The sequence below is a fragment of the Microtus oregoni genome, unplaced genomic scaffold (assembly GCF_018167655.1).
Source record: "Microtus oregoni isolate MIOR12 unplaced genomic scaffold, Mior012 000041F_ref0000270, whole genome shotgun sequence".
Taxonomy (NCBI): Eukaryota; Metazoa; Chordata; class Mammalia; order Rodentia; family Cricetidae; genus Microtus; species Microtus oregoni.
In genome coordinates, this window is record NW_024543208.1 from 14,924,765 (window position 1) to 14,942,044 (window position 17,280).

Here is a 17,280-nt window from a genome sequence, read left to right on the forward strand (position 1 = left end):
TGTAGAGAATGAAAGTTTTGAGCAATTCTAAAAACTGCCTTTTATTCCCAGAGGCTGAAAGAAAAACATGGTTTTAATGCCGACAACTGAAATGTACTCAATACTGCAATAAATCAGTCTGTAGTCATCCCTACTTTAGCCAAAACCCATCTCATTTGAACTCCAGAGTACAGCTCCTTTTTAGTAACTCCATCTCTGTGTCCTCACACAGAAGAGATTCTGGTCTGGGCAACCTCACAGTGACAGGCTTAGCTGGGATGTCCTCAGACTGGACTGGATCACACTAGACAGGACTTATGTCCAGTTAGTTTATCACCTGGGTCAAGGAAGTTGACCAGGCAGAAGGAGATCATCATCTCACCATTTCTGGTATCCTATACACTACAGAAATCCCCAGGGCTGATATTCCCTTCACAGTAACACTGTCTGGCGAAATGATGGACCTCCATACTAAACCACTTGTTGTAGAGGTCATCACAGGGACATGGCGCTTTCTGGACCAGGGATGTAATATAAGTCAGCCTGTCCTTAAAGTAGGAAAAATTCCTCATGCATTGGAAGTCTTACCTGAATATGATTGGCACATTAGTCTGTGACTATCAGGTCTGGGCTAGAATTCCATATTACAAACTGAATATTTATTTCAGGATGTATTGCTTTGTATCTCTGGGCCTTCTTTTCTCATCTTCAAATTAAAAATAATATTCCTGCTTTAGAATCCTGCTGTGAGAAACAGGTAAACTAAGAAATGAAAGAACTTGACAAAGTGTCTGTCATGTAGCCAGTTGCAGTCAACAGCTAAGTTTATTGTAGTGTTGTTCAGGGTGTCCTAGAGGAACCAAAGTTATAGAATGAGTATATGAAATTTATTAGAATAGCTTACAGGCTGGAATCCAGCAGTGACCATCTACCAACAGAAAGTCCAAGAATCTAATAATGGATTCCACAAGGCTGGATGTCTCAGTTGGCCTTTATTAAACACTGGACTCCTGAAGAAGGAGGCTCTAACTCGCCAGTGCGAGTGAGAGCAGGCAGGCAGAGAGGGAGGTTCCCTCCTCCCTCTGCTCTATATGGATGCCAGCAGATGTGGCCCGGATGAAAGCTGGGTCCTCCCCTCTCAAATGGTCAGGCTTGAACGTGGCTCCTCCAGCTTCATGTATTTTATTTTTAAAGAATAATTCCTCTCAGGTGTACCCAGAGGCTTGGGTTTTTATAATTCCAGTTGCAATTGAGTTGACAACCCAGAATAGCCACCACAGTTGTAAAACCAATGCTGGTACAGAATAGCAGAGGCAGCAGGCTCCCTCAGAGGCAATAAGTAATACTTAGTTCCTAGCCAGACCTCTTCAGATCTGGGAAATGATCTAGCCATCTTGACCAAAAAGTGTCTAGGACTCTCTCTATAAAAGACACTTGGAATAAAAACATTTCCAGGAAAGGACAGGACATTTAAGTTCAATGTTTTTCATTTAAAATGAAGGGGGAAAAAAGGTTCTACTCAAATTGTCCATTGAAAATATGTTGTTCCATCTATCACAGAAAGCTATGTCTATTCATAAGGGGTCCAGACATAGCTCCCAAGGGGGCTGTGGTGAGTGATCAAATGTGTGGTGGCAAAAAATGTTGATGCTGACGTCCATGCATGTGCCTAGGATTTTGATAATGCCACCAAATTACCAAAAGTTTTCTTGTACACACACACACACACACACACACACACACACACACGTGTGGTGTGGGTGTAAAGCTGCCCATTGCTGTAAACATATAAGAAAGATGTGACCCCTGCACATTTGTGTACACACACACACACACACACACGTGTGTGGGTGTAAAGTTGGCCATTGCTGTAAATATATAAGAAAGATGTGACCCCTGCACATTTACACACACACACACACACACACGTGTGGGTGTAAAGTTGGCCATTGCTGTAAACATATAAGAAAGATGTGACCCCTGCACATTTGTGTACACACACACACACACACACACACACACACACATGTAAACACACTACTCCCACTCTGTTTCAGAATGAGAGCCTGAGACTGCATTGAGTTCAAAACAGGGACATTTTCCTTACCCCAAATTCATACTTTCTTAATTGGCAATAATGACCGCATTCTTACACAATAAAACAAAACTAATGGTGGGCCCTGCTTTGTACCATTTACATTTGCACCAGTTAGTAGCACAGAATCACTTTTAATTAAAAGTAAGCAGGCTCATTTCATCCAGCCTTGCTTTTGTGACATATGCTTCAAGCCAAAAGTGAAGAAGGTTGGGACAGTGAGAGCCAAACCAGGAATCTATTGTGTAACCTCATGTCCTTGAAAGCTGAGAAAAGCTCAGAGAAACCAGCACACCTGTCAGAACTTGAGACAGTGCCTGGTTCAGAAGTCTGAGTGCAGTGCAGGTAGCCAGCCACAGACGATCTTTTAGAGCTTCAAGTAATAAAATGAGGCGTCAGCCTCTCCTGCGTGACTGGGATGTTCCAAAACACATCAGCGGGCTCTATTTTTGAAGTTGCCATTTATCAGACACTTGCTATGATTAATGTATGATATGAAGATGTTGAAAAATATTAAGTCATCATCATAGAACCTAATGTGATGGTTCTATTTCAAACTGAAGGCTCAGAGAGAAAGCAAGATTTGCAACCTGACACAGTTTGCCAGTGTCAGAACTCTAACCCGGGTCTACGGACCCCCAAATCCTGTGCTTCTCACTACTCTACTTCCTTAGCCCATCCCAATCCCACCTTTTCCCCGCTGCCCTTCGTTACTGCCTGTGCATCCCTGCAGACTTCCGTGGTTTTGCCTCTCAAGGAGGCATGATGCAAAATTTCCTTTGCTGACTATTTTCAACTCTCTTCAACAAAACTATAACCAGAGTATCAAAATATGAATACAAAAATACCCAGAGACCAGGCGTTACCAAAACCACAACATTCTCTCTCCTCTTTTGCTTTCCTGGAGTTGGGTTGCGGGCATTTGACTTTCCTGCTCAGTTTGCAGCACTCACTGACAGAAACCTTTCTGCCTTCTTCAGAGGAGCTCCCTCAGCTGGGAGGCTTATCCGTGACCGAGGTCAGCTGGGATGGCCTCACACTCAACTGGACCACAGATGACCTGGCCTATAAGCACTTTGTTGTTCAGGTGCAGGAGGCCAACAATGTGGAGGCTACTCAGAATCTCACAGTACCCGGTAGCCTCCGGGCTGTGGAAATCCCAGGCCTCAAGGCTGACACTCCTTATAGAGTCTCCATCTATGGGGTGCTCCAGAGCTATAAAACACCAGTGCTCTCTGCTGAGACTTCCACAGGTATCTGGTATCTTCCCCGCCCATGCCAGTCCTTGTGCTTCCCTTCTCTCTCTCTCTCTCTCTCTCTCTCTCTCTCTCTCTCTCTCTCTCTCTCCAAGAGCATTAGCTTTTCTTTATGGCTGAGACTTTTCCATGCATGGTGCATGCTCAGAGCCCTTTCTGTGAGCTCTTCCTTCATCCCATCCCTTGGCCACAGCAATGATGAGTCATGTAAGATACTGCCCCTTCGGCTCTCTAACACCCACTCTCTCAATTTACCTGGCCCATCCTACAATGACATCTCTGAATGAAGGCCAATGGATAACCAGCCTGTAGGTTTTAACTCCTATCTCCATGCCTGGTAAAGAGAAAGCCCATCCTCACACATGTGAATTTTGATAGAGCACAGATCATTTATTTTAGTGACTCACTTGCTGTCTGAAAATGATACTTCACTATTTCAAAATCCCTCCTTGAGATGGGTCCTACAGGGCTTATACTTAACCAGTGATTCTTTTAAACTAAGTGAGCAGAAGAGAACTGAATTACCCTCATGTAGGCAATTCTCTCAGAAGCAGAGTCATTGTTAGAACAAAAAATGACTTAAATAGCTGACCAAAGAGAGGCAACGTACAATCTGGACTTGAGAATATCCTGAAGAGAACGTTTTCAGCAGTAGCCCTTGGAGCAAGGAGTATCCCAGGCTACAAATGAAGCAGTGCTAAATTCCCTTTTTGCTCTGTATAAGAGTTGCTCCCTGAAGCACTGGTCCTGGAGTGGCTACTTTCCAACCCCCACACCAGTGGTGCATTCTGGTTTACTCATCACCCTCTTCCAGTTACAAATGCTTTCCGCATTCAATGGCCTCTGGGAGTCTGCCCAAGTGAACAGCCCTTCCTAACCCTGTTTTCTGCGGCTCATCTTACGGTGTGCCCTGATGAGTGGCTTTCCAAGAGACTGCTCCCCTTTTTATATTACCGCGAGTAAACACTCACAGACAATGTTTACGTCTCTGTTGACTCTGCGATTTTGCCTCGCTCATTCTGAGCACCGTCACTGATACGTCCTCGAAACTCGGGCAACGGCTGTGTGGACAGTGACCTCAGAATGCCCGGACACTGCAGTTGAGGCTGTCCTGAATGCTCCTCTGGGTTCTTGTCTAACATCCACAAACGACTCCTTCCCAGAAGGCAGAGCAATCACCCACCACTTCTGATCTTTCCTGCAGATCTTGTGGTTTGGATGTCGCCTGTATTCTGTCTTATGGTAGCAACATTCTTATCTCTGATATGTTAGCCTGTAGAGGAGAAGGGCTGTAACTCTTCTGTGTCTCTGAGATTAGGGGTCTTACTCCTTATTGCACAGATTGTATCAGCTTCACAAACACTCCTCATGTACACCCCTTGCAAGCCAGATTGCTACCGCTCAGAAAAGCAAGAGCTCTGGCAGGACATCTCCTAGGCAAAGTGTAATTTCTTGGATAAATGGCCTGCTGAACTGTTTGGCTCGGCTGTCTTGGAGGGCAATGCAGGACTAGCCTTCTTGGCCCACACAGACACAAGGAAGAGAGGACATGCCTTTTTAACAGACGATGAGAACAGCTAGCTGTCCCTTATCTAAAGTATGAAAAATTATCAAGAGTTGTTCTGAGAGGTGAGTGGATCCTCTCAAGTGCCAAAATCTGAAGCCTCAAGGTCCCACTCAGGGAGGGCCATGGTGTCAGAATTACTTAGCACTCGTTAGATAGATAGGCACCCTCTCAAAGCAAAGAACGGCTAAAGGGGGAAAACGCACTTGGTCCCTGAGGGCAGCTCAAGAGCCTAGCAGCTGTCAACCCTCAGGACCCTGAGGCAGAGCTCTGGGAGGCAGGTCCAGCTAAGACAAATCCATTCCCACTACAACCAGCCAGCTCATCTCCTGTCCTGAAGTGTCTTGCCAGGCCTGATCATGAGTGGCAAATGTAGAGTAGAAAAATCTAATAGCTTTATCTTCCTTGGTTCATTTTTCTCTTAACAAAAACCTTTTCTCTTTCATTGCCACTGACTTTTACTGGTAGCATCGCTTGGTCTTGCTGTAGCCTTAAACCATCAGATCTTTCTCCCCAGGCATGATTTGTTCTATTAACCACCTCCACCTCAAAACACAGCCAAACAAATAATCAATTTGTTTCTTCTCTCCTAATTTCTCATTTTTCAGCCAAAGAACCTCAAATTGGAAACTTAAATGTTTCTGGCGTAACTCATGAGAGCTTCGATCTCTCCTGGACAGCGACCGACGGGATCTTCGACATGTTTGCTATTGAAATTATTGATTCCAATAGGTTGCAGCAAGCGACAGAACGTAATATATCTGGTGCTGACCGATCTGCCCACATCTCAGGGCTCCCCCCTAGTACTGATTTCATTGTCTACCTCTCTGGAATTGCTCCCAGCATTCGGACCCAAACCATCAGTACCACAGCCACCACAGGTACATGAGCATTCTCTAGTTTCTGACACTCTCTGCAGTCTTTGTCAGCAGGATGAAGCCACTTCATTTCATTGGCCACTGAGGTACAAGCCATGGAATACTGGTTTTCCTAGGTCGCTGGGATACACCATTGCCTAACAAAACTCTCCTCCCACAGCCATCTAAGTGGAACGTTTTCATGAATCTATGTGTCTGATTTATCAGCAGCAGATCATTGTAAATACTATATGACCCTTTATCCAAGTTGCCATAAAGCATTTGAAAAAAGGAACTCTCCCCTTTGGTAACTTCAAAGTCATCATGAGGATTTTCCAGGGCTTGCAAAGATGTCTCTTCCAGTCAAATTTACTTTTTTTTTCCCCTAGCATCTTTGTCGTCCTAAAGTCTTGAACAACCTCATACCAAATTATCTTCATGATTTCAGGAAATTTTCAAGAGTATCCTGCTTATTTTCTTGTTTGTTTCCTCTATCTGAAAACAAATGAAAATAGAAGAATAAAGGTAGTTAACTAATCAGATAAGCAGGAGGTAACCACACCGTTCACATCACCTCAACCTCAGTACCAGATGGAGAGGTAAAGATGCCTCTGTCCAGAACATTGAGAGACGTGTAGCAAAAAGGAGTTGATAGTCATGTTCAGATAAGGAGAAGCCCAAGGGATCAAACTGCCCTGGCTCTGGATATCTAACCATGGCATGTGTTCTGGGCCAGATGGGTTCTGCTGTGCAGATGAGGGAATCATCTGTGAATTAGGAAGGAGAGCTTTGTACTCTCTAGCAGTATTCTCAGTACATTTGAGGAAATACCTTCTCTTTGCAGTGATTAGCACACCACACACTAGAAATGCATTTATGTGTGTGTATATAATGTATATATGTATATATAACATATATATGCGAAAATACAGCTTTTTCATTATAGTTCACAAAAGAGAAACTATTCTGGGGAACCATCAAAATTACCTTCTACTTAGGTCACCAATGATCGTCAGAGACCCCATGTGTATGCTATTTTAGACTGCAAATTATTATCAGGGTTGTCCCTAGAAAAGGGGAGCCACAGCCCATTCATGTTTAAGTACAAAAAAAAAAAAAGACAGGACAAAAATCAGTTGACTACATACACTTGCTTTGAATTGGTTCTCAACAAAGAACAATTCTTATCTGAAAGATGGAGTCTAAAACTTTATGGAATTAGTCTCTGCATTTTAATTTTGACTATAATGGTGACTTAAATGGGATTTTCATATATAATCTTCTTTCTTTCATAGACAACTTTCTTCCTAGCCACATCCCTACCTCAAATATGACCCCAGGAGCTTGCCCTAGCTTCTTACAGAAGTTACTTGTTTTGATCATACTCTGTCCTGGGACATCCTGAAATTCTGCCATCCCTAGCCTTGAATAAGCCTTCCTCGAATTGCACTATTTACCTGCACAGGCCACGAGCCAGGCAGCATGCTCAGGTCCTGGTGGGCCACACAGCACAAGTGCATCCCACAAGGCAGGCAGCATGCAGCACAGGGGTTCTTCCGTCTGTATGGAGCCCCTCTGAGCAACATTTTAAAAGTCAGCTACTACCCGTTATCATCCTCTCACTTCTTACTTACAGATCTGTCTCAATTTGATAGAAGCATCTAATCAGAGCTTTACAGCTTTAAAATAAGAAACTTGGGAGTCTCAATGCTCTTCCCTGCATAGCCACTGCCATCTGCTTGTATTGAGTTGACATGACTCATTTTGTTTCAGTTCCTAAACCATCTTTTCCTCCACTCCTCATAGCGCTCATTCTAATCTGGCTCTGGCCTTTCTAACCAAAGTCTCCTATGTCTCACTCAAAGGAATGTCTGCATGCTGTTTGAGGTCAAAGTGATCTATAGTTGCTTTCCATCTGCCAGGATTTTATTTATCGGGGGCCTTAGACTGTTAAGAAAGAAACTCTAAATTGCAGCCGAAACCTCATAGGAAGACCCAGTTTTGGCCATCTTGTTCTGGAGATGTCTCGTTTGTCTGAATTCGTGACAAATAGGCTGCTCTCTTTTGACATCTGCTCTGGCAAGCCTGTGCTGTCACCCACTGTTGTCTGTTCAAAGCACCAGAACTTTCTTCCCATCCATCAGCTTGTCAAAATCACAGTGCATGCAGTGCCTGTTCCGAGCATTAAGTCTTTAAACGTGTCTGTCTCTTTTTGAAGCAGACAGCATGTCAGGGAAGTATTTGTAAGGGTTAGAAGGGGTGGGAGAAAAGCGTCCCTTGTTTGCATGGAATGCTGAACACACCCCGACTAGCATTCTCTTCCTGGGATGTGTCTGACATCTCACATTGCAGTGCGGTTGCATCCTCTGGGCATTGGATGAAGGTAACACTAACCTGAGAACCAAGCATCTGCATGATGACACTGCCAGTCGTCTCACAGTCACATGAGGAGAGTGATAGACTCTATATTTAATTCAGGAGATTGCTTCTATAGCAAAAGATGGTGGAGATCTGCATTCCATCTGGAGGACTTTATTCTCCCTGTGGGTGGAAAAGCTTGCCAATGTGGTGGTGAAAACTTCAGCATTATCAGCACCTCAAATTGACAGGAAAGAAAAGCCACGCCATGTAAGCTGTTTCTGAGCCAGATTGGTTTGACCCTTAGAGACCTTGGAGCACGTATGCCATGCGGCTTTGCAGTTAAAATTTACCCAAAAAAAAGCCCATTCTTTTTTTTATTATTGATTTTTTTTATTGAACTCTACATTTTTCTCTGCTCTTCTCCCTGTCTCTCCCCTCCCCTTCAAACCTCCCCCCAAAGTTTCCATGCTCCCAATTTACTAGGGATATTAATCTTTTTCTACTTCCCATGTAGATTAGATCTATGTAAGTCTCTTTTAGGGTCCTCATTGTTGTCTAAGTTCTCTGGGATTGTGATTTGTGGGCTGGTTTTCTTTCAACCCCAGATTCTATTAATAGCTCAGTATTCTAGGAATACTGTTTCTCTTTAAAATGCAGTCTGGTTCGACTTACTTCACATTATTATTGCTTAATAAATGAGGAGGAGGCTGGTCCCACATACATCTCAGGAGATACTAGCTATGAAGGGCTATTGTGTTAAATGAGCTGCTTGCTACTAACTGTTTAAGGGACAAGCGAAGTTTTGCCTCAACACAACTCCTTTTTTACAAACATTCCATTATGTAAATTCCCTAATCAAGGAATTTGGTGCTTATCTTCATGTTTTCTACAGCTTTTGCATATACCAGATGTTTATTAATGGGAATCATCTTCATTTACATAGCATTTGGAGTGAGGCATGGATTTTCCCATTATACATACATGTAAGTTTCCAATGCCCTTGAAGAAATTCCATATACGTGTGGATATTAGCCTTTAATTTGTGGAGATACACACACACACACACACACACTCACACACAGTGTATTTACCATATTTTCTTGCCAGTTTATCCACCAATGGACTAGAGTTGCTATGCAATATTAACAATAACAATGACACTAAATGCAAGTTTCTAACCCTGAAAAGCAATGCCACTCCTGAGAAGGAGAGGGCCATCAAAACCCCTTGTGGGAGCTCTTCACACTTGTCTAAAGCTTCATGAATCTCTGGGCTCGTTTTATAGGATTTTTTATCCACACTGTAGAGAGTCTAGATAAAGAGTAAAATCTACATTAGTGGCGATCTAGAGCAGGAATTTTGTCCACAAATTGTGGCAGGTAAGATGTAAAGGGCCTATCCTAGTATCTGAGAAGTTCAGTAAATACTATAATTTGTCATTTAAAAAAACTTGCCCCAAGCCAAACAAAAAACTTATGCAAAACAGCCAAGCACAACAAACTGACAAGTTCAACCTAGGAAGGCTGGTCATTTGCTAAACTTTACCCACCTATTAAATTTGACCTGTGACATTTCTTTGAAACACATAAAGACATGATGCCTATTTTCTGTCCTGGTCCTACCTAAGTCAATGGTAACGGCTGCCATGGTTTCAGAAAAGGAAACCTCAAAGAATGGTTAGAAATTCTATTCTAACAGTAACTCTCAAGACACAAATGTGGTCTTCTGTTTTCACTAAGCCAGTCCCTCCTAGAGTCTAAATCACCATAAGGAAGATATGTCAATAAGTATAGCTCAATATGTATGGTAGCTGAGATCAAGCCTAGTTGATATTTAACCTCTCTCGCATCATCTTGCCAACATAGCCTTGGCAAGTTGCAAATTTATTTGAACCCCAATTTCCTCATGTTAGGGAAGAGAGTACCCACTGGTGCTCTTGGCCGCCTATGTAGGAATCTAGCAGACATGGGTGAAGTAACTGCCTCACATTCTCTGGGTATTCTAGAAGTGCTATGTCCCTCCTGTTGTCTCCCAACAGTAAAGTGGTCTTGTTAAAAATAAACAACAAGGCTGGGGTGTAGCTCAGAGTTAAAGTCCCTAGCCCATCATGAGTAAGGTATTAGATTTTCTCATTATTCCTGTACATAAGTAACTAAAAGAACCAACATGCCTAGATGAAACAGTAGAAGGACTTCCTCTTAGTAGTACATTGAGTGTGTGGCATAAGATTTTAAATTGTTATTTTTTCAATCATCAAATGTAAATTTAAGCCATTTCATAAGTAATGTAGAAAGAACAGGTGTGAGTAGAGAGTCTTAGTACCCCAAGAACACAGATCCCATCAGGCCCTTACTTGTCACCTTCTGTTGGGCCTCCCACAGACTTGAGAGAAGAGAGGGAGGCTGAAAGAGGGACACTCAGGAAGGAAGAATAGATCCAGTTACAGTGTTGTTTCTGCTAATCCATAATGTGAATAGACTCTACGCTTTGAAAGAGGCATACCAAAAAAGAAGACAATGAATAGGAAAGACTAGGGGTGTGGGTGAGACAAGCGTTCATCTGAATAATTAGGCTGAAAGTACCTGTTTTCACTGGAACTCACTGCTTGGATGGCGCAGAGTTACAGAGGCCAGCAAGAAAGTCAGCACTTATCTAAACAAAAGCAACATCTGATACCCTTGCTTTACAAAGCAAGATGGTTTGAACAGTAAATATAATTTCATCTTTGCTTTGATAAAGCTACAATTCTTGGGAAATCTTCTCATGAAAAAATATCCCACAAAATAAACTTCAACTGCTTCCAAATACACACAGGAAGTCTAAGGCAAAGCAAAACTTTAGTCTCCGCTTCCAGGTGAAGGAATCCATTCACTTATTCACTCTGATGCCAATTACTTCTTTTTAAACATTTTCTTTATATCCCAGGGGTTTGACTGTGGGCTTTAATTCAAGGTTAGTCAGAACTTTGAAACTTCTTAATTAGCTGCACAAAAGAAAGGAAGGAAGGAAGGAAGGAAGGAAGGAAGGAAGGAAGGAAGGAAGAAGTTCTAAGTTAGATGCTGCTAAAGCAGACCTGGACATAGAAACCCCAGCCCTGTCCCCTTTGATACAGTGCAGATACATTCAGCATTGCTGTGTGCGGTTGTTCTGGAGAAGATGCATTAGGGCTTCTCCTCCAGATTTCTCTATGCCTTAGGATACAAATGGAAAGAATACTGAACTCAGAGCAAGAAGCCCATGTTGGATCCCAGCTCATCCATGTACTAGATCTGGGACGCAGGAAAAGTCTTTTCCCATCAATGAAATGAAGGCTAGCAGGCAGGTGGCAACACCTCCCATACAGTATCATTGTGTTAGACTGGATCTTCAAATGAGAGATATTTCCAGAAACTTGGCTACCGTAAGGTCACTCTTTGGGAAGGCCAAATGGTATGTGAAAAGACCCCTGGCAACTAGGAAAGAAGCTTACCTGAGACACAGATGTTGGTGATATGGACGGACAAAGCATGGTAACGGAGGAACAAAATATGCTCTTGCTCTCTAACTTCACCCAGGAAAGGAAATAGCACAAAAAGCAGCAAACCTTAGACTCTCTTCCTTGACCATAAGCATAAACTGTTAATTTGGACAAAAAAAAAGACAACAAATCTTACTGGTTATTCCCGTGATCTTAGCTTATGAAGCTGTACCATTCACAAATTGGCCCAAATGACTAGACTTAAAATAAGAAACAGAGTAAGATATAAAATATACCAAAAAGAAAGTATGCTTGCAACAACAATACTTCAGCATCAGAAACTGCAAAAGATAGATGAATGTCCAAACTGACACAGGTGTCATGTTTCTAGAGTGAGAAGTACATGACCTGAATTAAGATCAGCCGAAGACCTTGATCCATTGGGTACTAGGGTGAGATTCGGGCAACTCTTTCAACCACTTAAAAACGTTTTTAACCTATGAGTGGGGATCGTATTTTCTGCATAATATTATTGAGAAAAACACCCTACATAACACAATTAGGTACCGAAGACATAATTTCTAAATGTTCCTTTCTGAGCATTTAACTCATGAGATGACTGACTGGGAACCTGTCAGGGTTTGTGAAGTCATGAGCATTAGCTCACGGGATGATTGATAGGAGTCAGTCTATCGCTATTCACGGGGTCATGTGCTGCCCTAACCAAACCAGTGCTGCTAACCTGAGTCGTTTTCACTCCTCCCTTCTTTCAGAGGCCTTGCCCCTTCTGGAAAACTTAACCATTTCCGACACTAATCCCTACGGGTTCACAGTTTCCTGGACGGCATCGGAGAATGCCTTTGACAGCTTTGTAGTAACGGTGGTGGATTCTGGGAAGCTGCTGGACCCCCAGGAATTTACACTTTCAGGAACCCAGAGGAAGCTGGAGCTTAGAGGCCTCATAACTGGTATTGGCTATGAGGTCCTGGTCTCTGGCTTCACGCAAGGGCACCAAACCAAGCCCTTGAGGGCTGAGGCTGTTACAGGTATTTCAATTCAAGAGAGCCATATGCTCTTGTTCCGTGTAGTCTGTCTACAGGGTCACTGTGGTTTTAACATGTTGTCTGTATTCCCCATTTAATCCACGAATGTGACTTGCTCTTTCATGATTTCCCTTGTCTCAAAATATCTAATGAGTACTCACTCCTCCCATTCCAGAAAGGAGAAGGTCGAAATGTGTCCCTTCAATGTTTCAAGTCCTCTAGTCCATGTCTTGCCTATAGCCCTGACATGCTTACTTCATTGACCTCCCTTTATGCTCATCCTGGCTGGTCCCCAGCTGCATTTCAGCCTTCTCAAAAGAAATATACCAATGTGTATATTTTGAAAAAGTATTTTAAAATCTTTGCTATCTCAAAGTCTCAACCTGTGACATTAGCCAACTTGCCTACTTGTCTTCTCATTGGAAACTAAATAAAATGTATTAAACTCATCTTTTATGAAAACTAATATCAGAAAGGTTCTTCCACATAGACTAAATTCATAATGTTCTCAAGACTAATACTTTCTATAGAAATATTATATTAATGATCTTAACAGTCAAAAATCTGTGTTTCCCAAAGTATTTCTGGAGAAAACAAGCTCTAGAGAGTGTTCAAAGTTCTCATTAGATGACATTTCATTTTTGGATAGGTTGGAAACAGGATCTTTGACCACGTAGGCTTTTCAGAAATCTTACTACAGATCTTGCAGGGAGCTGTATTCCCCACTCTTGTTTGACAAGGAATGCTTTGTAAAGAAAGGGGGGTAGAAAAGGAAGTTTGCTTTGAACACTCTTTGGGAAACTCTGCTCCAGATTTATTTTGACCTTGAGTTTTGTCTAGTTACAAAAATGAAACCCTGGGTACAAAGTATATATAAATATATTTGAAGAGGTTCCAAGCCTCATTCTACCACCTAAACACTTACCTAATGGCTAAACTAGCAGGAAAATAAAATTGACAGAAACAAAAGTAAAGAACAGCAGCTTTCTTCTGTAGACCAGCTCCTGTGAACAAAGCCAAAAGACCAGAATATTTTGAGTCATTTTGCTCAGGCTCAAGGGGAATATAATCATCAGAATCGTTATGGACAGTTCCACAAATCATTAAAGCTGGTTTATTTGTCTTTTCAAAAAGAAAGGAAAAGGCACTAACAGAGGATTGGCACTCAGCCACTGGTAGACAAAGAGCAAATGTAAACAAATCATGGCTTTGAACTTATTTAATAACTCATGGGCAGAGCCAGCGCTAAGTCCAGATGTGGATTTGTGCAATTACTTTTAGACAAAACTCACAGATGCAAGAGTATGCTTGGCTTGTATTGAATGTGTCAACTCCATGTCTTTCCTCTCCTTGCCCTACTAGACTTATTAATATGAAACCGTTTTCTTTCCTGGTATCTCAGGAAACCGAGGTGCCACTATACTCTGTATCCCAGCAGGAAGAAGCTTATATGGACTGCTGATTAATGCTCTGTTTCCCCCCCTCTTCCGCTGTCTTCTCTCCTCTAGAAGCTGAACTGGAAGTTGACAACCTTCTAGTTTCAGATGCCACTCCAGGTGGTTTCCGTCTGTCCTGGACTGCTGATGAAGGGATATTCGACAGTTTTGTTCTCAGGATCAGAGATACCAAAAGGCAATCCGCACCACAAGAAATAACCCTCCCTTCCCCCGAACGTACCAGGGACATAACAGGTCTCAGAGAGGCCACTGAGTACGAAGTTGAACTCTATGGAATAAGCGGTGGAAGGCGATCCCAGCCAGTCAGTACCATAGCAACAACAGGTACTGTAAACAAACAGGTGCCATAGTAACAACGGGTACTATAAATAATCAAGAAAGGAGGGAGGAAACTCAGGAATCCTCTTCCTGTAGAGCTCCATAATTACAGGAGCTTTTGGTGAAGGCAGGTTGGCATTGGGATCCTAGTTCCTTCAAGTATAGACTGTTCTCCTAGACTGTGTGGGCAAGGCAGGGTGGTGAGGATGCAGTGAGTTAATTCATGTAAAACCCATAACATGGCACCCGATACACAGCAAAGGCTCTGTGAAGGAGAGCTAGTTCACAGTGTCTCTAATATATTATCGTCTTAACAACTACGGGACATTTTAAATTCCAAAAGCTCTTCCTTCTCTCTCACAGTATATACCCAGAACACAATCCTCTGTTGTTTGGTCAAATATTACAGTTGCACTAGGTGAGGGACAATGGACACAAGGATTAGTGTTTAGAAGCTGTCCCACACAATCCATAAATACCACGGTTAGCAAACTGAAAGATGGAGCTGGTAAGACTAGCAGGTTGGTCTTCCTGAGGTTCACAAAGTTGAATGGACACTTTTTAAAAAAAGGTCAGCGCCCTCTAGAGGAGACATAAACCCTTTTCACTATCAGCTATGCCAAGAATAAAGGAAAAGATGGTTAGGTGCACAGTTGTTATAGTCATAAAACTTATGTGACAATTTAGAGGTAGAAAGACAGACCTGGAAGAATGGTGATATTTTTAGAAAACTGGGGTAAGAGTCAAAATAGCATTCTATAGACCAGCAAAGGAACCAGAGGAAGAAGTCAGAAAACCCCAGGGAAAGGGGTTTAGAAGTGATTAGCTACATACGGAGGAACAGAATCAAGAATCTGAGACCCAGAAAGCTAAAGTGTTGTGCCTAAGCTCATTCTGCTATACCGAGATTATTTGAGTGCTATTGAAATTATTTTAATGAGCAAACCAGGTGACTGATAATGGATGAATATATATACTTATTGTGTCTGACAGGCACAAAGCTTATTAGTCCCAAGTCCCTATTCTCTGCATTAAGACATGTTTTGCTGTATGGGAGTGTAGAGGTGGGTTTGTGGTGAGTGCGAGCGTGTTCATATGTGCACATATGTGTGTTTTCACTTATATGCGGAAGCCAGAGGTCAACTTCAGGTATCATACTTGCAAGCCATCTACTCTCTCTCTCTTTCTCCCTCTCCCTCTCTCTCTCTCTCTCTCCCTCTTTCCCTCTCTCTCTTTGTCTCTTGTGTGTCTCGTGTGTGTATATGTGTGTGTGACAGAAATGGAGAGACAGATATAACATAGACAGAAATATACTGTGTGCCCATTATACATGTGTGATATGGTATGCACACAAGTGTGAGCATGCAGGTGCTAATGCCTTTGTGTGCACCAAGGCCAGGAGAGGAAGTGGGGTGTCCTACTCTATCATTCTCTATATTGATCTCTTGAGACAAGGTCTCTCACTGACCCTGGAGCTGGATTTCCTCCATCAAGCTACAGATAATTCCCCTCCATACACACACACACACACACACACACACACACACGTGTGCACCCAACACTAGAGTTATACACACAGGGCTGGGCCCGGCTTCTTATGTATCTCCCCCAGCAATTTGATTATAAGTGTGACACCATGCCAACTCTCCACATGGCTGCTAGGGTTGAACTCAGGTCAGCATGCTTATTCAGTAAGCACACTACAGTCTGAACTATCTTCCCAGCACCGAGACAGATATGCTATTGTGTGAAGAGACAGGATGGAACAAGCTGAAAGAATCTACCCACAGAAACTCTAACACTACCTGCAGACGTAGTGACTGCATTAATTTGGGGAGGAAAAGCACGGCTCCTCTTGCATGCAGTATCCCCACCTCATGCACAGCTGGCACACTGCACATAGTTGCCTTCCAGAGTACCCCACCCCAACTTTGATCTCCTTCTCCCTGTGGCTGCACAGACTGACCTCGGTTTATAAACACTGCTCATCAAAGTTTACTTCTCATCGCTGGTTTTGGTTTGCATATTTTTTTCTCTAAAAGCCCCATAGTTCTAAAGAAAAAAGATTAAGCATGAGTTGATTTGCTTTCTTAAGAACAAAGATCAAGGGCAAAGCCTGCTTCTCTTGGGAAGACCCCCTCTTAGGGTCCTCGCTGTGGGATAAATTCACAGCCAGTGAAAAACAAGCATGTGTATAGGTACACCATGTGTAACAATGCATGTGTCCGTGTGTGCCTGCACACACATGCTCTGGGACCAGGAGAGGCCAGGGTAGGTATCTATCTGGAAACCAGCTGTCCACACTTGAGTACCTAGGGCAGCAGGGAAGGCAGTAAAACCTAGTGGTTAGCCAATGGTCTCTGAGCAAACTTTCAGAGCCTAGTCATGTTTCTCCCACTTAGCAGCCATGGGACCTTGGACAAGTCTCAAGCACCCCATCTGGAAAGCAGAACTTAACTCAAAAGCCAGCATAAGATTTAAACATGGCACCAGCAGTGACTAACTCTTTCCTTGCCCGTGCTAGCTATTACATGATGGTTAGTTGTAAGCTTTATTTTTAATAGACAACAAAAGGCAAGAGTTAAAAGACTAGAACAGAGAGATATAGACTATGTAGCTACACGGTGGTTCTCTCTAGCGGCAATAAAGATTATCATTTTTTTTTCTCTCCAGAAATGTACAAATACACAAAATTCTACATACGCTAAATTCTTTGAGCACTATGTTTAAACGTATCATGCACGCTTGCTGTTTTGTGCTGTGTGCTCATGTACTGAGATAACCCCATGGTCATCACTCAGTCGTCCTACCTATGGACACTTAGCTTAGTATTTGTGTTGTTCCTCTGTCCCTACACTTGCAGCGGCTTCTCTTCCCAGCTGTGCTCAGACCT

At 42.7% G+C, this 17,280-nt stretch overlaps 1 protein-coding gene across 1 annotated transcript in view; it reads left to right on the forward strand.

Annotated features, from left to right (window-relative positions):
- The window catches only part of Tnc (tenascin C), an 81,994-nt gene that overhangs the window by 43,541 nt on the left and 21,173 nt on the right, over positions 1-17,280 (forward strand). Inside the window, 7 exon segments of the mRNA XM_041632451.1 lie at positions 217-243; positions 246-304; positions 306-477; positions 3,052-3,327; positions 5,503-5,775; positions 12,343-12,615; positions 14,121-14,393. Coding sequence (XP_041488385.1) covers positions 217-243; positions 246-304; positions 306-477; positions 3,052-3,327; positions 5,503-5,775; positions 12,343-12,615; positions 14,121-14,393 — 1,353 coding nt within the window.